Raw genomic sequence first — 24,580 nt, 5'->3', positions numbered from 1 at the left:
TTTTTTTTTGAAAAGTTATGTGATAAATGCATTAAAAATTGAAATATTTGACTTTTTTTGTGGAATAATTTCTCCTTCTGAAATATTTAAAGAGTGTCCAGTGGCTCGTTAATAAAACCTCTTGATGTTTATAATTTCCCCTACTCTGGTGAAGCTACAAGAATCAATTGATATGAACATGGAATTGAATTACTAAAAGAAAAATCTAGATAGAAATGTTTCTTGATTAATTAAGTATTAAGTATGGGAAGCAGTCAAGTAATACTTGAAAAGCTTCTTGTACGGTACCATCTCCAATCCATAAATTCTAATGTAGCTTAAATTTAGATGTCACCAAGTCGAAACTCAAAGGCAGTTGACAAGATAATGTTTCCTATAGTAATTTACATAACATGTCAAAACCCATGAAACAAACCTACCAACTTTTTTACACAATAATAGTCAAGATTGTTAATTAATTTTCTAAAGGAAGAAAAATTCAATGTTAAACCTAGAGTTACACTTTACATCACTATTACTGATAGTGCCTGTCTTCCTAACATATTGATAGTGTCTTTGTCTTCCCTAATCCAATGTTAAAGCTAGTGCTACACTTTACACTATTATTTTCTAAATCTGCATTGCCTCTCTGCATCATAGCCACAAATTCATTGTAGTCTATTTGTCCATCCTGAAAGGGTAAAACAATGAACATACCAAAATCATCAAAACATGTATGAGATCTTAAAAGGCATTATTTAGAATATTAAATATTTCTTTAATATAAAATATTGGAGAAGGAGAATATATTATTAGTTTGTACATGAAAATTGGACTCGTTTCTTGAGGTTACAAGGTCAAACTCTTACTAGTGAGCTGACACCTCATGAATAGACACAATGAACTTTTCATTCAGTTGTTCGAAAATGGAAGCACATAACATTGTAATATGTACTCACATTATTTTGATCAGCTTCTCGGATCATTTCCTCAAAGTGGACATCCTTCATACCAAATTCTTTACAAACTTGTTGAAGCTCGTCTTGAGTGATGTAGCCATTTCCATCTTTATCAAAATATGAGAAAGCTGCAACTAAATGATCTTCTTTGTCAACTTTGTTTAAATGCAACGTTGCAGCTATGAATTCTCCATAGTCAATCATGCCATTGTTATCAATATCTGCCTACAATAAGTAACAAAATTGGGACAAAAGGATTATAATAATAATAATAATGTTTGCTGTGTAACATTTAGGGAATTGACGATGATTTTTGATTTAATACTTACAGCTTGCATTAGATCAAAAATTTCGGATTCAGAGAGATTGGCACCAAACTTTTTCAGTCCAACCTTGAGTTTTTCAAAGGTAATTTGACCAGTATTGTCTGTATCTATCGTCTTAAACGATTCTTTCAACCCAGAAATTTCTTCTTCAGAAAGATTTTTTGCGATAACCTGTGTGGAAGATTATGGGAAATATTACAAGAGCGCAATTTGAAGGTTAACGTATTCAACTTTGCTAATAAGATTCAATATATAGCAATCTACTAGTATTGCAAAAAATAGAAAACATATACTCTCAGTGTGACAGATAGTCATGTGATAGAAAAGGTACTAACTCTAAGAGCCATTTTCTTGAGCTTGTTCATAGCAGAAAATTGCTTTAGACGACTCAAAGTTGCAGAATCAAGAGGCCTGTCTGGAGCAACTCCATCAACCTGAATCCAAGGGTGACCTAAGAAGATTGGAACATCATCATTCACAATTTAGTAACAAAAATTCATGTTCTGCATAATTAAACAATTAATGCGACAGATTTAGTGATGAAAAATCAAGCGCTAAATGTTTATTTATTTTTTCTTCTTAAAAACAATTGCAATAGCTGAAGATGCAACAACCATAAACAATAAAAAGCACTAGAATAAAGAAAATATCAAAATGTGTATTGAATCTAACGATACTTAAATGTAAAAATATGAAATATGTTTCACTAATTTCATAATTTAAAAAAGAAAAAAGAGTAGTGAAACTTACTTAGAACTTCATGAGCTTTAATTCGTGTTTTAGGATCTCTATCAAGCATCTTCTTAACCAAGTCTTTGGCACTTTCAGATATACTTGGCCAAGGATCGGAACAGAAATCAACTTCACCATGTAAAACCTCATCAAATATCTCTCGATCCAATTCTATTACCAAAGAACATAATCAAAATCCTCTATTATTATATGAAACAAAAAAAGGGAAAAGAAATGAAACAAAAAGAAAAGATCGTGAAGATATCTTACCACCATAAAAGGGAGGTGTTCCACATAAGAGAATGTATATGATCACACCTGCACTCCATACATCAGCTTCTGGCCCATAACACTCTTCTATAACCTCAGGTGCAACATAATAAGCACTTCCGACAAAATCACTAAATTTTTCCCCTGTAAAAGAAGATTGTTAGTAACAAAGACTATATATGATCATTACACCAATAGTAGGTATAAAAAAAGAAGAAGACTGTATCCGTGCTTATTCCATGAGTGGTTCACCACTCTTTTGGAAGGTATTAACAACTAGGCGCTTTGAGTTTTTGTGTTGTTTTAAGAGATTCATATAGGCTTTGACAAGCTGGTTAATAACTTCTGTTTTTTAGTTTTATCATTGTAGAGAAATTAAACTATACCTTTTTTCAAAAAAATGTATCTCGCTTTAATCCATCCTTATTCATCCTAATTTGTCTGCCCGATTGCATCCTAAAAGATATGGTTTTGACTAGAGGCTTAACAAGTTCGATAATATAAAGTAAATTGTGCTGCTGTAAGTGTAATCCTGCTAATGATTAAAAAGATTTAATTCGTACAAGTGTAAAAAAAAAATTACACTTTCAATCAATTGCACATCATCAAGTCATTGCTTTTGGGGCACTTGGGTCATGCTCCAAATTTCTAATCCCAAAGGTGTTAAGAGTCCAACATTGAATGAGATAAGGCATAAAATATGTTTATAAGCAGGTGTAGTCTTCCTTTTACGAGCCGTTTATTTAAGGGTTAATCCAACTTTTAAGTATAACTACTACTAAAGTCACTAACCCACATTTTATGAATGACTACTTTTAAATTCACACATATGATTGAGTATAGTTTGTTGATAGTATAAGGCAGTTTACTGGAAAAAAGTAATTAAACTTTGATTAAAATAAGTAGCTAGAAAACGAACTTTGAAGCTCACAAAAGAACAATGGTTAGAGATTGGTATAATTTGGAGAAGGGGATTATTTCCAAACCTGGTTTGAAGAAAATGGACAGTCCAAAATCAATTGCCATAAGAGTGGAATCTTCATCTCCATCAACAAAAAGGAAATTTTCAGGCTTAAGATCACGATGCATAACTCCACGTGAGTGACAAGCCTCAACAACATTAACAATCGTTCTTGCGAGTTTAGCAGCCTTTCTCTCGGTGTAATGTCTCCTTTCCACAATCCTGTCAAACAACTCACCTCCTTCACATAATTCCATTACAATATAAACAACGACCGGATCTTCATAAGCTCCTTTTATTGATATCACATTTGGAATCCCAACTAAGTGATGCATTATTTCAATCTCCCTCCTCACATCCTCTATATCATTCTCTCTAAACAATTTTACCTTTGGTATTGCTTTGCATGCGTATGTCTTCCTGGTTGATTTCTCCAAACAAAGTGAAGTAGTTCCAAACTTTCCTTTCCCAAGTTCATCTCCTAACTTATAAAATTCCCTAAAAGGACCATTGTTTGTCAACAAAACCGATTCTGCTCGAAGACCTGCACTTTTTGGTGTTACCCTCCTAATATTAATATTTTTTGACATCATTGTTTTTGTTGGTGTAGCTTTTTCCTTCAACTGTGTAACTGGTTCTGCATCTTCTTGTGATATGCTAGTTTGTCTGTCTGAAGCAGTATTAGACTGAAGTGTCTTCATGTCTTTGTTCTCAATTTTGTGAACATGTGGTGGGTTTTGTTGATAGGTTTGTGAAGAATTTGTGTTTTGTGAAACTGAAATTTGTGTTTGGTTGATTGGATATGACCATGACAATGACCATGGCCACCAAAATGAAGTTTGAAAACTTTCATGTTCATAGGTTCTTCTAGGTCCAACACAGTTGTTTCCCATGTTGGGTTTCTTTTATGAATCAAAAAACAAGTTTCTAAATTCTGAAGAAACCTCATAAAAAAAGAAAGGAATAGAGAAAAGGTTTCTATTTAATAAGGTCATCAACGTGACAACTCACAACATAATGGGAGTGTGAGTAAAGATGGAAAGTAAAAATCTGTTAAGATATGAAGAATTGCGAGATTCTCTGAGAGAAAGAAACCCATTATGGAAACTAATAAATGGTTTGATTTTAATTTTGATTTTGAAGGTGTCAAATGTGTGTGAAAAACGTAGTAATTGCAAGTTGCAAAGTTTTTATTTATTATAAGAAGAGAAAGAAATTCTCTTCTTGGTTGGTTGTATGAGGAAATATGAAGGAAATTAGAGAGGAGAGAATGTTTCAAAAACGCGTACGAGGAAATCCAATGGCAATGGAGGAATGAGTAAATCTAGAATGGACGTTCCAGATTTTGTAATTTTACAAACAGGAATGGTTCAGATTCTGCTGCTAATACAATTCATCCGCCGGCTTTGCCGGTTATTTATTTCTTTTTAAATTAATCGATCAATTACATACTAGTATTAAATTAAATATACTGTATCTTTTTTCACCTAATCAAATATTTTTTATTTTAATTTCAAATCAAATCTTATCAACTTTAAATTAATTTTGATTGAAAGAATTAAAAAATATAGTAATTAAAATTTAAATAACTGATACTAAGTGATATAGTTTTCTCAAAAAATTTCAGCCATATAAGTAATTTTTTATTACAAGTAATTTTAGACACCGTCAACGTATGTCGCATAATGACTTTTGCGATATCAACGTTGCAGATTCAGAGGTAAGATTATTCCGAATACTTAAATATAATCATTTTTTTAAAAATGAATATAGTCATATTTATAAACATAAGTACTCTTTATTTCATTTTATGATATTAACATGGATAATGTGAGTTTGTTTACGTATTCATCGTTTTTGTTTTTGGTGACTTTGAATTTGTAATATATCCATGTACTCTATCAATTTGAACAGATAAATATTGTTTATTTTTATAAAAAAATTGCATCAATCAAATTTAATTAGAAAAATTATGAATAATATCAATAATAATAGTAATAAATAATCCGATTTGAAATCACAATTTATGAAGAAAAAATGGAGAATATTAATCAACAGAGTTCCACCCTCGCACAAGACGGGATCATTCATCCATGTAATCGGTGGCGGAGCTAGATAGGGACAGGGGAATGTTAGAAGAACTTCTATATCAAAATTATAGTTGGACGATGAATTTCTTTAAAAAAAAGACTAGTATAATAATCCAGTAAAGTGTATCATACAAACCTTGTACAGTGACAATTTATCGTACATAATAATGCATAACAGCAAGTGATTAAAAGAATGTAGAGGAAAAAAACAAAGATCATTTTTTCAAGTTTTTATAATCTCGTATGAAAGAAAGAAAGGAAAAAAAAAACACGACACCCTGTTTAATAATTTATTATTACATGGTATGCATCCAATACTAATGTTCAAAATTGTTTTTTTCAATTATTATTTTCTGATATAAAAGTCTATGAGAAAATATGCATCCAATTTGGCACATTCAAGAACTTAAATAGGAGTGTTTAAGATACGAAGTAGAGGGAAATTTTCTGAAGAAATGAAACCAAAGGTAGTAGGATAGGAATTATTTGATTTCACCTTAACATAAGGCAAGAAATAGGAAGGAAACATTAATGAGCACTAATATAGTTACCAATTTTAGAGTCTGTCTTTTTCTTTAAAAGCAAACGACTAACTTTTATTTCTAATCATATATTCTAGAGTAAATTACATTTCTTTTCCCTCAAAGATGTTTGAATTACATTTCCCTCTTATCTTATATTAAAATATACACTCGTTTTCCTTGAAAAGTAAAATTTATACTCTCATCTCCTATAAAATGCTTGAATTACAATGTCATTCCTTAATAATTAAATATGGACTACACTTTAATATATTTTTACATAAATAAATATTTTTATATTATATATTAATTTTAATTCACTATTTAAAAAATATAAATTCGTTTTTTATAACCTAAATGTCAATGAAAATTAAATTTAAATATTTTGTTATTAATTTTATAATTTAGAGTATAAAATTCACTTTTAAATAACCATACTTAGTCAACTTTAGTATTTTTTTTCACATATTTTAATTTTATTTTGGGTTGTTTCATATTTTATAATAGGGTTTAAAACTATATGTTAATGAAATTGTGAATAAAAAATTGAGAAAGATATGTATTCAAAATTTGATTATATTAAAATGAACCCACAATGCTATTTTTCTTTGAGGTGTGTTAGATTATTTTTTAGCTAGATTATTAGAAATAAATAAAAAAAAATATTGAGGGACTAAAGCGTAGATTTTAACATAAGAGGGGAGGGGAATGTAATTCAAGCTTCTCTCAAGGGAGAGGAGTGAAATATTTTCCAATATGTTTTGAATAAAAGAGGAGGAGAATGTATATTTTAACATAAGAGATGAGGGAAGTGTAATTCAAGCATCTTTGAAGGGATGGTAGTGTAATTTACTCTATATTCTAATTTTACTATTTGATCTTTTATTGATATCTGAGAAAGTCTAGTAGAGTGTACTATGGAGTCGCAAGAAGAAGCTAGGGTGAGTAAAACCAAGTTTTTAAATTTGATTTGATGATTTTCAAATGTTTTATGATGTTATGCTATTGTTAATAAATTACTTGGATTGTACTATTTGATCTCTTATTGTCACATGCTTTTTCAAAATCAACTTTAAACAATAATAACTATTTTTTTAACTTACGCATCATCAACCACTTCATTCGCAACCAAAATATCATCCAAAATCTGCTTATCTTTGACTAAAGAGGATTAAGAACCCAAGATAACTAGGCTAATAACACCGTGCAATCTATTTTCTAATATCTTTGCTAACACCTTATACATACACCTTATTAAAGAAATTTGACGAAACTCTGACATATTTTGAGGACTCTCAACCTTTGGGATTAAAACAATGAAAGTAGAATTCACCCCCTTTAACAATTTACCGTTTCTATGAAACTCATTAACAAACCACAAGAAATCATTTTTCAGAATCCCCTAGAAATCTTTGATGAATCCAAATTTAACATTTTTTGATCCAAGACTTTTAAAGTTGTTACCAAATAGCTTGTTTAACCTCATATTCTGTAAATGTTCTGATAAGAGCGCCACCGTCAACAATATTTAACATTTTGGATGGCATCCCATCTAGAGTATTTCAATCACCCACCACACTCACCAAATTACCATCAAACCAACTTCCTACATCTAAATCAAATTTATCTCATTATCATGAAGTAGGCACGACGAATGAAGTCATGTGTATTTTAATAACAAACAACACAACCAACTATTTCCAAGAAACAATAATAAATCATGCAAAGGATACATATATTTCTTATTTTTCATATATTAAATATGACTTTTTTGATCATGCATATCATGAGATATTAAATATTATATATGTTAGAAATACAAAGCGATTACAAATTTTAGCCTCCATTAAATTTATGTATTATGTATCTATTATCTATCAAATAACTATTTAAATAACCATCCTTTTAATAAAACTATTTAAATAACCATATAAATCTTTGTAACATTCTATTATTTTATTAATAAATTATAAATTATATCAGTTACCACTTTAAAATTAAACAAAAAAACAACAAAATTAATTATTTTTTTGGTCTTTCATTTTCCTTCGTCATTTTTGTTTGAGTCAAGTAGCGCAGTGGCATTATATTCACCTCTTAGGGTGAATAAACGTGGATTACTAAGTTCGAACATCAACCCCTACATATACAATGCAATATCCCAATAAGAGAGCTATTCTCACAAGTCTTCATCTATTCTTTCATTACTCCTCTAAATACTAACATATACTTTTATAACAAATTTAGTATTACTCTAAATTTCTTTTTGGCGGATGGAGAGCCAATTCTACTCCAATTGTTAATGACATCTTCTCTTTGTTGCCTTACTTTCGAGACTTTATACTTTCTACAAGCTTATATATATATATATATATATATATAGGACATTTCAAATGAGAGGACCTTTTAAATGAGAGGGTGAGAGGATTAAATCACAACCCTTGAATCCATCTTTATTGTGTTGCTTCATTTTTAAAATTGCAGCCTATAATTTGTTTCATTCCCTTCATTTCCAACTTTGCTTTCTTCTCTCGCCTTCTCATCTCCCTGTTAGGGTTTCTTTTTTCTTTCAAATGTGATTTTTATCTTGGGCAAGCAATTTTGATGCACCAAATCTAATTTTTAATTAAAATAAGAATCACCTTTTACAAGGAATTGAAATATAATGAAAGCTTTAGGTGTAAAAGAAATTGATTGAGTAAAAGCACAAATCATTGAGTTAAAGATTTATAAGTTTCTCTTGGATTCTCCATGAACCAACAACCCCATTCACGATCCTTAAATCTCAATTTGTAAATTTAGGATTTGTTGCTTTCTTCACAATTGTTCTTCGTTAGTGTGTAAGGGAAGAAAGAAAAAAAAAAACATTACCAGCCCCAAAGGCCGAACAACAACCACAAAAGCAATGGAAAGTGAAATTTCATAAAGTTGAAAAGTCAAATTGGTTTTCTTATTTTGTCTATCGTAAGCAATGGAAACTGAAATTTCTCTATAAGAATTCAAAACTTGAGTCACTGAAATCAATTTGATTTGTCTAACATGCAACCGATAGTGAATCTGATGTGATGAGCGAAATACGTTTCAGCTGAGGGAGATTGAAGAAATGGAATGTGAATCCAATTTACAAAATGATTTTCAATCTTTTGGTTTTTTTCTTCTTTGTTTCACGACATAATTTTTGGCTTTCAAACAAATGAATTAGGGAGCAGGCAAAATCAGATCAGGTTTGCATCAGTGAGACAGAAGCAGAGAACAAAGAAGAAGAAGATTAGGAGGCGCGTTGAAATAAAAAGACTAGCACGTGAATCTTCACGTGGACCTTTTAATCTACCCCCTTTCATTTTAATCCAAAGGTCTATATTTATTCCTCTCATATCTCATAATAACTAGTGCTCTTACTTGATATGTCATATATATATATATATATATATATATATATATATATATACTTATTTTTTGCTTAAAAAAATAGTTATTCTTCTCAAACAAAAAGACAATTTACACCATCATATATCACTAAATAGCATGGCCATAGCAAAAAAACAAAAAAAAAATCAAGTGCACCAAATTTCACATAAAGTGGATACATCATGGAGATAGAGAGTGAGCGAGGAGATAATATTACATCTTCTCTTTCCTTTCTCCTCCAACGGTTACCCTACGTCTTAGAAGAAGGTTGCTATTTAAGTTTTTTAATGTGCCAACTCATAACATTATGGAGTGTGAGTAGACATGGAAACTAAACATCTGTTTAACATATGAAGTAGAGAAAATTTTCTGACGGAATGAAACAAGTAGTAGGATAGAAATTATTTGATTTCACCCTTAATATAAGACGAGAAATAGAAGGGAAAATTAATGAGCAATAATAATGTTACCAATTTTAAAGTTCGTCTTTTTCTTTATAAGCAAACGAGTAAGTCACAAGGAGAAGCTAGGGTGAGTAAAACAAGTTTTTTAAATTTGATTTGATGATTTCTTCAAATGTTTTACGATGCTATGTTGTTGTTATGAATTACTTGGATTGTACTATTTGATCTCTTATCGTCGTTTCTAATTATTTCTCACGGAAAACCAATGGCAGCAAACAACTTTTTCATTATCCCAATTAAATCCTTAAACAACTTTTTCACTTTACCACTTTTTCATTATCCCAATTAAATCCTTAAACAACTTTTTCTATAATAAAAATCGTTGTTTGTGTCATTAAAAAAAATTAGATTTTTTTTTTGTTATATTGTTGGTGTCATTGAAATAGATAGTGATAATTAGTTTTGCTATAACTTGAAAGCAGCAAACATTTATATTTTTAGTTTTAATCCAAATTAAAATTTCATAGAAAAAATACAGTTAATAATTTTCAAAAGCGCAATAAAAAGAGTGAAAAAAATACCGTTAATAATTTCGTAGAAAAAACACCGTTAATAATTTATACTACAAGCTTTTTTCTTTATTAAAAAAAAACATTTTTCTATTAAGTGTTTAATTTAAATTGTGTTTGGTCTGCCTTCTCCTTAAAATCGTAAAGAAAGAGGCAGGAAAAAAATACTTTTTTCTATTAAGTGTTTAATTTAAATTGTGTTTGGTCTGCCTTCTTCTTAAAATCGTAAAGAAAGAGGTTGAAAAAAAGGTCATGTAAAACGGAACTACTGTTGACCAAAAAAAAAAATGGAACTTCTGTTTTTTTGTTTTATCATTATAGAGAAATTAAAATATGGGGTTTGTTTGTTTAAAGTGTACCAAATTGATTTCTATGAATAACATTTATCGGAATATAAAGATAGGAATTTTATTTTAAGGTATTTAGAAAAATATGTTTGGTTAACATTATAATATTCTAAAGAACATTAAAGATAGGAAATATAATAGGTAATTACACATAATTTTATTCTCATCTCCATGAGAACTTTATTCCCACCATTTTCTTTGGGAAAACTTTTTTATTCTCATGAACATTTTATATTCGAGAATAAAATTTAGTAAACTTATAACAAATATAGGCATATACATTTTTATAATTTTATTCGCAAGAATCTATAAATATAACTTGAAACAAATACCCCATGCTATTTTTTTTAAAGAAAAATTATATCTCGTTTTAATCCAAGATCGGCATTCATTTTTCATGTCAATAATAAATTTCTCATTTTGCATCCTTTTTTTTTTTTTTTTTTTTTTTTTTAAGGATCTCGTTTTGCATCCTAAAACACGGTTTATAATGAAAAAAGAATAAGGAAAAGGGTTTCTATTTAAGATCATGAATGATGACAACTCACAATATGATGGAGTGTGAGTAAACATGGAAAGTAAGAATTTGTCGAGATATGAAAAAGTGCCAAGTTTTGGGAGATAAAGAAAGAGTAGTGATATTTGAACAATCATTTGATACAATTTTTGTGACAATTTCTTTTTTCTTTCTTTTTATTGGTCAACTATTTTTTAACAATTTTATGTATTTATTCTCTCTTCTTTTTTCTCTCTCCATTGTTTTTGACCAATCTTAGAAGAGAAAAACAAAGTTATTATAAAAGTTGTAACAAATAGATGTACAAATATCACTATTCATTATAGAAAATACGATAAATGGTTTGATTTTAATTTTAATTTTGAAGGTGTCAATGTGTGTGAAAAACATAGTAAGAAACGCGTACGAGGAAATCCAACGACGAAGGAGGAATGACAAATATAGAATGGACGTTCCAGATTTTGTTAATATTTTTTTTTTGGTCAGGTCAGATTTTGTTAATTTACTAACAGGAATTCATCCGCCAGCTTTGCCGGTTATTTATTTGTACAGATAAAATTATGTCTTGTCATACTACCAAAAAATAAATAAATTATATTTTGTCTAATACTATTATCTCATATTCTGTACTATTTTATGTAGTACTAACTGTTTTGTCACTTTGTGAATCATGCAGTTGATATTAAAGTTATAAAATTCCTTTTTTTTTTTTTTTATATGTATTTTTGTTAGTTAGTTTAATTGTTGAATATGTCTTTTTGTTAGAGAGTTTAGTTATCGAATGCCTTCTTTGAAAGTTTGGTCTTTGAATGTGACTTTCGTTAACCAAATTATCCATGAAATTATTAACAAAAGATACATAGAGAGAGATATAAGTTTGCAATTTCAATATATTTATGAATAGTTGAACAACCATTTGGTACAACCTATTTGACAACCTTCATTTTCTCCCTTTTCATTGGTAAAAAACAATGGAGAGAGAGAGAAAAAGTAAGAGAGAGAGTAAAAATATGATGTAAGTATGAGAGAGAAAGTTGTCATAAAGTGGTTGTACAAATATCATTTCTCCAAAAATATAAACAATGGAATGAGATATATATATATATATATATATATATATATAGAGGACATATCTAATGAGAATGACTTCTTTATTTGAGAATGTGAGAATACATTGTCAACCCTTTAGATTAAAATGAAAGGCTTAGATTTAATGTACCAAAATAAACATAACATGGACCATCGCTGCCTTCTTTTTATCACCAGGTTCTAACACAGCTCCCAAACCTGCCTCTACGTTTCTTCTTCTTCTCACCGGGACCATCCTTTCTCAACCTTCTTTTCATCTCATGATTCTTAACTGGGTTTTTACAATCTAGTGACCATCGCTGCCTTTCTTTCTCTCTCTCTTTTTCCATTTCTGCTTTGTTGATTTTGTTAGTTTTGAAATCCCTGGTTTCAATTGCAAAGCTCTGAACCATTTCAATTGCCAATCCCTAATTCTTAACCGAAAAATTATTTAGTACCAAATTAATATCTAGTAGGATTAGTTGCTCAAAGATTTCCTATAAACCACTTTATTTACAATTAAAAAAAATTGTAAAAAACCATTCAGATCTGTTTGTGTGTGTTAATGGTGGTGAAGAGTGTGATGAATGAAGGCAGCGATGGTCCACACACTTTAATCTTCCTCCAAATGAAATTCACTTCCCCTATCTATGGACAAATTACAAGAAAGTGGGTTGTTCATAGATTGGTACACATTCTAAGCTCTGTAATTTTTTTTAAGGGATGTTTGTTTAATTAATAAACTATGAGAGATATAATTCATATTTGAAGAGGAATCTAAAACAAAATGTTCACATAAAATTGGAAAATGAGATATATCATGAACTGGAAGATAGAAAAGAACATAAAGAACAAATCCACCATTATGTAGATGAGCAAATGATTGATGGTATCATAAAAGAGGGTAGCAGGTTTGTTTACGTATGCATCATCAATGGTGAATCAGTGATAGCTGCTGGAAAGATGAAGCGGTGGTGGTGCTGGATAGTTGAACAGTTACGAGAGAGTATGTGAAAATTGGTCACATGATTACTTTAGCGGAGTGTTTTAATCTTAGCCCTTCATTTTGAATCCAGTGGTTGATAATATATTCTCACATTCTCATATAAAGTTGTCATTCTCACATGATACATCTTCTATATATATATATATATATATATTTGGTTGTTAATTGAAGAAATTATTACAAATTAGATATTGATCATCCAAAAGTAAAAGACTATAAATCTTGTATTCTAAAGAAAGAAACAAAAAAACATAAATCTTTTTTGGAATATGTACCACATTAAGCGTTCGACGGTGACTTTAATATCTTTATTTATGAATAGAACTGACAATGAACTGAATCAGTTGAATAAAGTTTGAGACTTAATTCGACAATTTATTCGTTAAACTTGGTTCATCAACCAAATTAGTTAAAAATTACATGTCTTCTTTTATCAAATTATTCTTTTATTTTTCCTTTGACTTCATCCTTTTTTTTTTTCCTTTTATCAAAAATAGTATATTTAAATTAAAAATTGTAATACAAAATAAAATAGAGAAAGATAAATCACCAAAATAATTCATCCACATTCTTGAAAGAACGACATAAAATTAGGGAAATGTTATTAAGTAAGTATTCTGGACACTTTTAAGATATTTAAATTGTAAATTTTTTTTCACCATAAAAGAATAATTTTAATATTTTGAAAATTTATGTAATCAATGTATCGAAAATCAAAATATTTTATTTTTTTTATAGAATAATTTAGGTTTAATTGAACTTTTGGTCCCCTAAGTAATTTGTTGTTTTCATATTGGTCCCATAACTCGTAAAATCAACATTTTGGTCCCTCTTGTTTTGCTCCGTTAGTCAATTTGGTCCCCTCCGTTAGTCTTTTAATGTCTAAATTTTTTGATTTGATTTTAACAATTTGATTGCATGTCCGTTGTATTTAACAGTGAACCGTCAGCACCTAATGTTTTTCACTAATCATCCTCTCTCTTCTTCTTGTTCATCATCTTCAACATAATTAATCTTCATCAACACCATCATTTATTCCAGATCTCTCTCTAAACCCACTCATCTCTCCAAACCCACGCACCAAACCACACCACACTATCCTCTCCAAACTCACCCACCAAACCACCATCCTTTCTTCTCTCACCGAACCAAAAATCCTAGAACCCCACTCTAATTCTAATCAATTACATCATGGTATTTTTTGCTTCTTCCTCTTACATTTTTCTTATTTCTTACTTTCTTACCACTGAATTTCTATCCCACCATAATCATACCCATATCTAGATTCTTGCTTCCAGCTTCCATACCCAAACCCATATTAACTTTCCTTATTCTTTCTTCCATACCTAGATCCGAACTCAGAAATCCATATTTTCTGTTAAACACGGAGGGAGATATGTGAGAGACTCGAGTGGGAAAGAGAAAGAGAAGATGAAGAGGTGTTTAAAGAGGGGAAAAACGCCGGTTGCTGTTTGACAACGCAGTGGTTGTGTGAGAACGGTGGTGGCCGTTGTTTGTAGAGGAAGGATTGGTTTCCGTCTTACTGAACTACATTGCATTATTTGACTTTTTTCCCTTGTTTAAATTAAAATTAAACAATATTGAGTTTGCATTTTGTTGTTGTACGACAATACTAGATTTGGATTTGGTTATTGATTTTGATTTGGATTTTTCATCTTTGTGTTTCATGATTCAAATTTTGGATTCAACGTAAGGAGAATTTGTGGTTGTTATTGATTTGGAAGTGGAACTGGATTTTGAATTTTTTTTTCTTTTTCCTTAAATTGACTGTGTGTTTGATAATGGAGATGAGTTTTAATTGAATTAGTGGTGTTTGGAATTGATAGAAATCCATGGTGATGATGTTGATGTTGTTGTTGTTGTTGATGGTTGATGTTTCTGGATTTTTCTGGGTAGATGATGAAGATGATGATGGTGTTGTTGAATGTGATGTTGAAGATGATGAACAAGAGTGAGGAAGGGGATGAAGAAAGAGAAAAATAATTACCTATTGTTGACTTACCGTAAGATAAAATACACTTGCGTAATCCAATAGTCATCCTTTAAAAAAAATATCAAACAGTTTACATTAAAATAATTAATAGGACTTATGGTGGACCACTCTTAAGGTTGGTACACCATAGACATTTAGGGTTAAAGTTAACCGTCAAGGATCTTTTTGATTAACGGAGCAAACGCTGAGGGACCAAAATATTAATTTTATGAGTTATGAGACCAAAATGAAAACAACAATTTACTTAGGGGACCAAAAATCCAACTAAGCTAATAATTTTTTCTTTTGGAATATTTAAAGAGCATTAGTTAACTAAACCTATAGAGTTAATGGCAATCAATATAATGAATGTAACTTCTAATTTGTTTAGAAAAATTAACTTTGAAATCAAATTATTCTACGCATCTCTCCGCATTAAATTCAGCATTTTTTATCATAAAAAAACAAAATCAGCATCTCTTTAAATACTACCTCCGTCCTTAATTGTAAGACCTTTTTTGAGAATTTTTTTTTGTCCCTTTTTATAAGACTCATTATCTATTTCCAACTACATTAATTATTTCTTTACAAACATGCCCTTATTTATTATACATCTTTTTCTTCAATCAGCAATAAATAGAATGTTGAAAACATAAGCCAACCCTCTTTTTTAAAGGATAAAATTGTAAAAACAATAGTAATTACAAACATATTTAATACAAATATAAATCAGCATCTCTTTAAACACCCTATTTTAATAGTAATTTATTATTTAATGATATGCATGTTATAAATTGTTTTTTTTTTAAACGTTTTTTTTTTTTTTTGTTAAATAGTCTAGTGGCTAGAGAAATTCACCTTAAAGATGAATAAGTGGGGTGTCTGGAATTCGAACCCCGACCTCTGCACATATTGTGCATTATCCCTTACCAAATAAACTAAGTTCACGGGGATTGTAAACGCTTTACATGTAGACAAATAAATCTGACATTTATTGATTATTTTTCAATTATTCTTCACAAAAATATTTTCAATTATTTTTTGAAATCAAATCTACGAGAAAAACAATTTTATCACGTTTAGAAGAACGTTGCTATTTTGTAACAAGTCATAACATAACATATTATGGAGTGTGAGTAAATATGAAAAAACTAACATGGAAATTAAGAATATGTTAAGATATGAAGAATAGGAGAATTCTCTGAGGGAATGAAATTCAAGGTAGTAGAATAGGAATTATTTGATTTCACCTTGATATAGAAAGAGAAATAGGAGGGAAAATTAATGAGCAATAATAATGTTACCAATTTTAAAGTTCGTCTATTTCTTTATAAGCTAACTTTCTTATTTTTAATCAAATATTGAGAAACGTAGAGTATACTATGGAGTTACAAGGAGAAGCTAGGGTGAGTAAGACAAGTTTTTTAAATTTAATTTGATGATTTTCAAATGTTTTATGATGCTATGCTATTGTTGATGAATTAGTTGGATTGTACTATTTGATCTCTTATTGTCATTTTTTATAATGTCATTTCTAATTATGTCTCAGGGAAAACCAATGGCAGCATTGAGTGCTCCACTTTGCCGGATTTGTTTTAAAGATGTTGGCAAGACTGTTGATGGTGAACCGTTCATTGCATGCAGTGTTTGTGTTTATCCTGTTTGTAGGCTTTGCTATGAGGATGAAAGGGAAGATGGGAAACAATCTTGTCCTCAGTGTAATACCCGATACAAGAGGCATAAAGGTAGACAAAGCTTATAGAGTATGCACTCCGACACGACACCTCACATGATACAAACATTATATATTGACACTGCTAATGTAAAAAATAACACCGACACTGTTATATGGGGCTATTAATTTACACCTACCTAAAAACACTGAGGTATAAATTAGCAAGTTACACCCACTTACTCATTTACATTTTTTTTTATAAGTCTTATCAAATTGTTTACACACCTCACTAATTTACGTTCACCTTATGTTTCAAATAAACAATTGTAAACATGAAAAAAAAAAAGATTAAATAATCACAACAACGTTTTTTTAATGAAAAATCAATTTTCACTTGTGTCTTTTTAGTTAAAACATCATTTTTGCACATGAATTCCATTTTTTTTAGAAGAATAATCGAACTCTAACCGAAATTCTGCGAAAACTAGGAAAAACAATTATGTCTTTAAGATAGTTACAAAACTGTCCTTCTATTTAAAATAAATTTTAATAAAGACAAAATGATGATTTAGTAGAATACAAGTAGATGTAGCTTGCTAATTTACACCTTAGTGTTTTTAGGTGGGTGTAAATTAGCAGTGCTATATATATATATATATATATATATATATATATATATATATATATATATATGTGTGTGTGTGTGTTAACCTATTATATATGAGAAATGTTCACTAGTGCTTCCGGATGACTTTAAATGATAACTTTTTTTAAAAGTTTGGGTAATAAAGTGCATTGAAAATTGAATTATTTGATTTAGAATGCCTAAAGAGTGTCCCATTAACACTCGTTAACAAAACTCATTATATATAAATTAAATATTAGTTCTGTCAAAAAAAAATCAAATATTAGTATTATTTATAAAAAGATATAAATTGAGCAATTTCATTCTCTATAAAGTTTTAAAACATGATTGGATAGTATTTGACCATTTTTATCCATCTAATATAAATTTTTCGGAGTTTCAACATGTGTACTACAAGTGTCAGACACCGACGTGTGTGTTGAACACTACGACACGCTTAATCCTATAGGTGTTTGTGCTTGATAGAACAAACCTAAAATGTATGAGTGCAATTTTGATATACATTGTTGTTTATTGGTTTAAAAAGAGTATGTCAGTTTAAAAAGTTTTACAAATATGATTGTATGCGAATTGTATAGTCTAGGAAGGTCTTTTCATAGGTAGCCCAAGTTTAGCTAAATCAGGTAATGTGATACAAATGGTGGATACTCATGCATGTCTCCTAACTATTTGATCAAAATTTGATGGTTGATCATTTCGTATAGAAATATATATATTGATAGATAGATATAAGTCATCTTGGTGAGATTAGTTTCCACTAAGGGGCACATAAACATGTTAGTTTAACAAAAAAAAGTATATGGCTGGGTTGGGATTCCAAAATTGATCATCTACTACGGTTCATAAATTTAATTTACATTATTAATTTATTGGTGCCAAAGTTGATGGCAATTGATAACACTCCCTCGGTTTAAGTTTTTAAAGTATCAGTTTTTTAGACTTTTTTAATTTCTTAATGCTACATATTGAGTTAATTTCTTGGTAGACACGTTAGCATTGTTATCAAACAGTAGGGAAATTTCTTGTTCTTTCTGAAACAATTGATTGGTGAATGAAACCAGAACCATGATTAGGACTAACGATACTACTAGTAAAGCTTTTCAAAACAATTTTTTTCCGTTAAGGCTTAATTTGAGTAAGCTCTTCAAAACTATCCCCTCCATAGCATAACCTTAAATATTGGCTTAAGGGTAACAATTGTTTCATTCAATACTCATCACTGTCAGAGCAAAATGAAACAATAATTGTTCAATATTGATGAATTATGTAGCATGTGGTTTGAAATCAAGTGTTAAGCTTTTATTTGGTGTGCAGTACATGGTCTTTTTAAAGGGGATTTCCCTAATAAACATTTTGAAGGATTGAGAAGTTATGTGAAGGAGGATTCCTTATTATTCAAATTATTAATGAGTTCATATTTTATTAAAACAAAGGCTATTTTCTATGAATCCGATGATTGAATATATCCTTTATCACACTAGCACTATTGTTACTAGTTGCTTGATGGTTTGTAGAAGATGTCATTTATACTTGCGTGATATTTCGGCTGTTAATTAAACTACTTATTGATTCCAGGAAGTCCTGCAGTTGATGGAGATGGTGATGAAGTTGCTCTTGACTTTGATTATGATAAGGAAGTTTCTCACAATCACATTCTACGACCGACAAATGGACAAGAGGTCATTCAATTAGTTGCCTAAATGACAGTCTTTCTCCTTCAACTTCTGGCCTCTGAATGAAATTTGGCCTGTTTTCCATTTCAGGTGTCTGGAGAGTGTCCTGCAGCCTCCCATGAGAGGCTCTCAACGCCATCACCCGTAGTTGGTGGGGGGAAGCACGTCAAGATTCTTCCAAATTCGTCTGATGTTAATCAATTTCGTATTTTTCTACCCCTTCTTACTATGCTCATTTTCATTTCTTATGTAGCTGTTTTTCTTTCTTTAGTTGTATGATTGTAATTTGAGATGCTTGGTTATATTCTTCTGCAGCAAATACCAGGGTTGCGGATGCAGGACTGGGAAATATAGCGTGGAAAGAAAGAGTTGACGCGTGGAAGATGAAGAAGGAAAAGAATGCTGTTCCAATGAGCTCAAGCCAAGCTTCTTCTGAAAGAGGCGATGGAGATGTTGATTCCAGATCTGATGTACCTGTTGATGATTCGTTGTTGTTAGTATTTCCTTTATTACCTCTCTCATTTATTATAAGCCCCTTTTGCGATTTTCACGCATATTAAGAAAAATAGATAATGTATTTAATATGTTCATTTGATATATAAATGCTCATAAAATACCCCGTTGTATATAGATTTTGTGTTCAACTATGACTTCTTGTCTCCCAAGTTATTAATATTAAGTAGGGGTATATCTGAAAAATAACAAGTGTATCTAGTAATTTGAAGTAGGACTTATGCTAAGAGACAAATTTTTCCGAAAAAATGCTTATATCAGCTTTCTTTGTTTATATAGGAATGATGAAGCTCGGCAACCTCTTTCTAGGAAGGTTTCTATTCGATCCTCTAAGATAAATCCATATCGCTTTGTCATTGTTATGCGACTGGTTATCCTTTGCTTTTTCTTGCATTATCGAATAACCAATCCAGTGCGCAGTGCATATCCATTATGGTTGATATCAGTTATGTGCGAGATTTGCTTTGCCATATCCTGGATATTGGATCAATTCCCTAAGTGGCTTCCTATCAACCGTGAAACATATCTCGACAGACTTGCACTGAGGTAAGACCTTTTAAACTTCACGTGACTTATATTTTTTATTTTTCAATCTGATGTTTTTTTATTCCAAAATACGTGTCTGGTGTATAGATATGATCAGGAAGGAGAACCATCCCAGCTAGCAGCTGTTGACATTTTTGTCAGCACTGTTGACCCGTTAAAGGAGCCTCCGCTTGTGACTGCCAATACTGTACTTTCAATTCTTGCAGTTGATTATCCAGTGGATAAGGTTTCCTGCTACGTATCGGATGACGGCGCTGCTATGTTGACATTGGAAGCTCTTGCTCAGACATCAGAGTTTGCGAGAAAATGGGTTCCTTTCTGCAAGAAGTATACTATTGAACCCCGTGCACCCGAGTCGTTCTTTGCGCAGAAGATTGACTTCTTCAAGGATATAGTTCAGACATCATTTGTGAAGGATCGTATAGCAATGAAGGTACAAATGGATTATTTTTTTGGCTCCACATTCATTTATGCCACATGCTTAAGTATCTTTAAATTTTACTTTCCTTTTACTTTTCACAGAGAGAGTATGAAGACTTTAAAATTCGTATTAATGAACTTGTTGAGAAGGCAACAGAAGATCCGGAAGAAGGGCGGGTAATGCAAGATGGAATGCCGTGGCCTGGAAATAACGTCAGAGACCATCCGGCAATGATTCAGGTTGGTTGAGTTCTTTTGACGAGTGTGGTAAATTGTTTCTAAATATTATCTCTAACCTTTTGGACTCTAATTGTCTAAATTCTAAACTGCACCGGATTGCGTATGAGTAAACAGAAGTGAAAACATGTCATTTACTAAGGTTACATTCGATATCTTCTGCAGGTTTTCTTAGGCCAAAGTGGAGGACTTGACACCGACGGCAATGAACTTCCATGTTTAGTATATGTTTCTCGTGAAAAGCGTCAAGGTTTCCAACATCACAAGAAAGCTGGTGCCATGAACGCACTTGTGAGTATCATTTTCAATAGTCAACATGGATTCAGTATCTGGACATAGTCATCTCACTTGTTGTGGCTAATATAAACTGTGCAGGTTCGAGTATCTGGTGTTCTTACTAATGGACCTTTCTTATTGAATCTTGATTGTGATCACTACATAAACAACAGCAAGGCCTTGAGGGAAGCTATGTGCTTTATGATGGATCCTAACCTCGGTAAATATGTTTGCTATGTCCAGTTTCCACAGAGGTTTGATGGTATTGATAGGAACGACCGATATGCCAATCGTAATACTGTTTTCTTTGAGGTAAGTATCTTAACCATGCTGTTATGATTCTGCTGATGTTGTATGGTTACTTTGATTCTTATTCTTGATGATTTCTCAACCATTTTTATTCTTTCTGATAACTTATTTTCTTCAAACTTGACACTTGAACAGATAAATCTCAGAGGTTTGGATGGCATTCAAGGTCCTGTTTATGTCGGCACTGGATGTGTCTTCAATAGGACGGCTTTATACGGTGATGAACCTCCTCTTAAACTGAAAAAAAAGAAGCCTGGGTTTCTATCATCACTCTGTGGTGGAAGTAGAAAGAAGAGCTTAAAATCTAGCAAGGAAGGATCAGAAAAGAAAATGCCTAAGAAGCATGTCAACCCAACTGTGCCCGTCTTCAATCTGGAGGATATTGAAGGAGGTGTAGAAGGTAGGCTTGCATTCATTGCTTCTTTGGAGCGTTGAATCTCGTGTTAAAATTGTGTTTACCTAATCGTATACATGTACAGTTTTCCTAGAAAATGATTTAGGTATTTTTATTTAGCAATTGTTATGGATATTTTCTCAGTTGATGATAAGAAACCACTACTATCAAAAGAACTCCTTGGGAAAAGATTCAGCCAGTCGGCTGTTTTTCTTGATTCTACGCAGATGGAGAATGGTGGTGTTCCTCAGAATGTTACTCCAGAAATGCTTCTGAAGGAGGCTATTCAAGTTATCAGCTGTGGTTATGAGGATAAATCAGAATGGGGAACAGAGGTGTGTTATCTTATGTTAAACAATATTTTATGTAACAGAAACAGACAATGCGATTATATTCAATCACTTTCATTTTCTTAAATTATTATCGGTGTCTACGTGAGTGAATAAAAGAAAAACTAGTCACATTCTAATACTATCAGCTGAGCAGATTATTGCTAACATATAAATCTTAGAGGTTTGGATGGCATTCTAATACTATCAGCTGAGCAGATTATTGCTAACATATAGTTCATAATGATTACTAATCCAATAAATTAAACTATAAACTAATAACAATTGCAAAAGATAAATCGCTATTTGTTTTCTGTTCTACAGATAGGATGGATTTACGGTTCCGTCACAGAAGATATTCTTACTGGATTCAAGATGCACGCCCGTGGTTGGCGGTCTATATACTGCATGCCAAAGCGGCCGGCATTTAAAGGTTCTGCACCTATCAATCTTTCAGATCGGCTAAACCAAGTGCTTCGGTGGGCTTTAGGTTCTGTTGAAATTCTTTTCAGCCGACATTGTCCTATCTGGTATGGTTATGGTGGAAGACTAAAGTGGCTCCAAAGGGTTGCATACATTAACACCACAATATATCCACTCACTGCCATTCCCCTTATCGTGTATTGTTCCTTGCCAGCCGTCTGTCTTCTTATTAACAAGTTCATCATTCCAAAGGTTTGTTATTTATTTCTTCATACATATAATCCAGTAGCCAAACAAGTAATTAAGTATAATCAATCAAACATTGTTAATGTTACTATAGTTAATCATTCTTTTGTTAAATTTATACTAAGCAGGATATCATGAGTGAATCGTAATTCTCCTATGTTTTTTGGTTCCAAGAAAATATTTTCATAACCAACATGACTTTGTGAATTGAAACTTTCTTTTTATAGACTCGGATCTATGTAGCACCATCATTTCTAAATTATTATGGGTGCATATGTTGTGTCAGTGGTGGTATGATGTTCGAGTCTGTGTCAGTGCTTTGTAGACTTGCCGTGACTGCCTCCAAATAAAGCATACAATAACAATCTAACATAATTTTATTTTGCTTGCAGGTTAGCAACATAGAAATTCTATGGTTTATCCTTCTCTTTATTTCAATCATGGCAACTGGAATCCTGGAGATACGATGGAGCGGTGTTGGAATTGATGAGTGGTGGAGAAATGAACAATTTTGGGTGATCGGTGGTGTGTCTGCACATTTATTGGCCGTGTTTCAAGGTCTAGTAAAAGTAGTATTCAGAGTCGACACAAACTTCACAGTGACCTCAAAAGCATCAGATGAAAACGGAGACTCTGCAGAACTGTACAAGATCAAATGGACATTTCTTCTGGTTCCTCCAACGACACTTTTCATATTTAACTTGATAGGAGTTGTTGCTGGTGTATCATATGCTGTGAATGCTGGTTACCGATCATCTGGTCCGATCTTTGGTAAACTTTTCTTTGCGTTTTGGGTAATCATTCATCTCTTCCCTTTCCTTAAAGGTCTTATGGGACGCAAGAATCGAATACCAACCATTGTTGTGTTCTGGTCGATCATGCTTGCAACTGTTTTATCTGTGTTATGGGTTCGTCTTGATCCGTTTACCACAAGAGTCATTGGTCCTAAAGCTGAGAAGTGTGGAATTGGATGCTAGAACAATCATAGGCTTGGTGTTTTGGATTGTAATTATAATCGAATACCAACCATTTGGTTATGTATTTTTAAGTTATGTGCAATTTATATTAGATACATGAGAGCTAAAGTTAGAAGCAAACTTATTCTTATATTACTGATACAGTGATACTGCAGCGTATTAGATTTTTTTATTTGTGCACTCTTTTGGTGTGGATTAAATTACTTACCAAACTGGAATGTCAACTCGTCATTTTTATGCTTTGCATGCTCTTGGTTTATTTTTAAAAAAAAATTGAATCTTCGTATATCATAAATACTTAAATAATAAATGTGATATTAAATTATTATTATTTTTGAAAAGAAAATGTAATATTAAATTATTATTACTTTAAAAATGCCCCACATCTTTTACGTCTATATTTAGATAGATGCAACATTATGTTGATATTTGCTATTAATTTTAGAGTAAGCAATTTCATACTTGAGTACTAATCATTGATTACTGTACCATTCTTTTTTAGCTCAACGAGGGAGACAAAATTGAACACTTTTAGGAGAACAGAGTAATTGAATCACAATGTCACATACTCAGCAGATGACTTCGAGTCCACAAAGCAGCAAATTGCCATCAGTGATCTGAAAGTCAACAGCACGTAAGAGTTAATGTGAAAACACATGAACCCAGTCTGTTCATCCTACCCAAACTACATACATTGTGCAAACTACTCTGTTACCGAAAGGAATTTGTGACCGAATACAGAAGCTTATGCGTAACTTTATTTGGG

The 24,580-nt window shown here is 31.3% G+C and overlaps 2 protein-coding genes across 2 annotated transcripts; one reads left to right on the top strand and one right to left on the bottom strand.

Moving 5' to 3' along the window:
- Window positions 1-341: 341 nt before the first annotated feature.
- LOC25499515 (calcium-dependent protein kinase 26) lies at window positions 342-4,346 on the bottom strand. The gene is made up of 7 exons (XM_013594795.3): window positions 3,253-4,346; window positions 2,267-2,410; window positions 2,015-2,167; window positions 1,600-1,715; window positions 1,268-1,435; window positions 939-1,163; window positions 342-670 (listed from the first exon to the last, which is right to left on the bottom strand). The coding sequence occupies exons 1-7, from the start codon at window positions 4,118-4,120 to the stop codon at window positions 536-538; spliced, it is 1,809 nt and encodes a 602-aa protein (XP_013450249.1). The 5' UTR covers window positions 4,121-4,346; the 3' UTR covers window positions 342-535.
- Window positions 4,347-16,532: 12,186 nt separating this feature from the next.
- LOC25499513 (cellulose synthase A catalytic subunit 3 [UDP-forming]) lies at window positions 16,533-23,924 on the top strand. The gene is made up of 14 exons (XM_039828021.1): window positions 16,533-16,556; window positions 16,700-16,895; window positions 19,047-19,150; window positions 19,235-19,349; window positions 19,460-19,637; window positions 19,937-20,203; window positions 20,291-20,636; window positions 20,726-20,863; window positions 21,026-21,151; window positions 21,236-21,448; window positions 21,581-21,845; window positions 21,984-22,174; window positions 22,493-22,843; window positions 23,230-23,924. The coding sequence occupies exons 1-14, from the start codon at window positions 16,533-16,535 to the stop codon at window positions 23,812-23,814; spliced, it is 3,099 nt and encodes a 1,032-aa protein (XP_039683955.1). The 3' UTR covers window positions 23,815-23,924.
- Window positions 23,925-24,580: the final 656 nt, after the last annotated feature.

The sequence above is a fragment of the Medicago truncatula genome, chromosome 7 (assembly GCF_003473485.1).
Source record: "Medicago truncatula cultivar Jemalong A17 chromosome 7, MtrunA17r5.0-ANR, whole genome shotgun sequence".
In the NCBI taxonomy this organism is placed as follows: domain Eukaryota; kingdom Viridiplantae; phylum Streptophyta; class Magnoliopsida; order Fabales; family Fabaceae; genus Medicago; species Medicago truncatula.
The sequence above is the reverse complement of the archived record's forward strand: the minus strand, read 5'-3'. Positions and strand labels throughout refer to the sequence as shown.

Bases quoted from the DNA above. Each gene is read 5' to 3' on its own strand.
- LOC25499515 (XM_013594795.3), bottom strand. From the start codon at position 4,120: ATGGGAAACAACTGTGTTGGACCTAGAAGAACCTATGAACATGAAAGT. The intron at 1,716-2,014 runs GTAAGTTTCACT...CAATCTTCTTAG, and splicing joins TAAAGCTCATGAAGTTCTAA to GTCACCCTTGGATTCAGGTT. The intron at 1,164-1,267 runs GTAAGTATTAAA...TACTTATTGTAG, and splicing joins TTTTTGATCTAATGCAAGCT to GCAGATATTGATAACAATGG.
- LOC25499513 (XM_039828021.1), top strand. From the start codon at position 16,533: ATGGAGTTACAAGGAGAAGCTAGG. The intron at 16,557-16,699 runs GTGAGTAAGACA...ATTATGTCTCAG, and splicing joins AGTTACAAGGAGAAGCTAGG to GGAAAACCAATGGCAGCATT. The intron at 20,637-20,725 runs GTACAAATGGAT...TACTTTTCACAG, and splicing joins AGGATCGTATAGCAATGAAG to AGAGAGTATGAAGACTTTAA.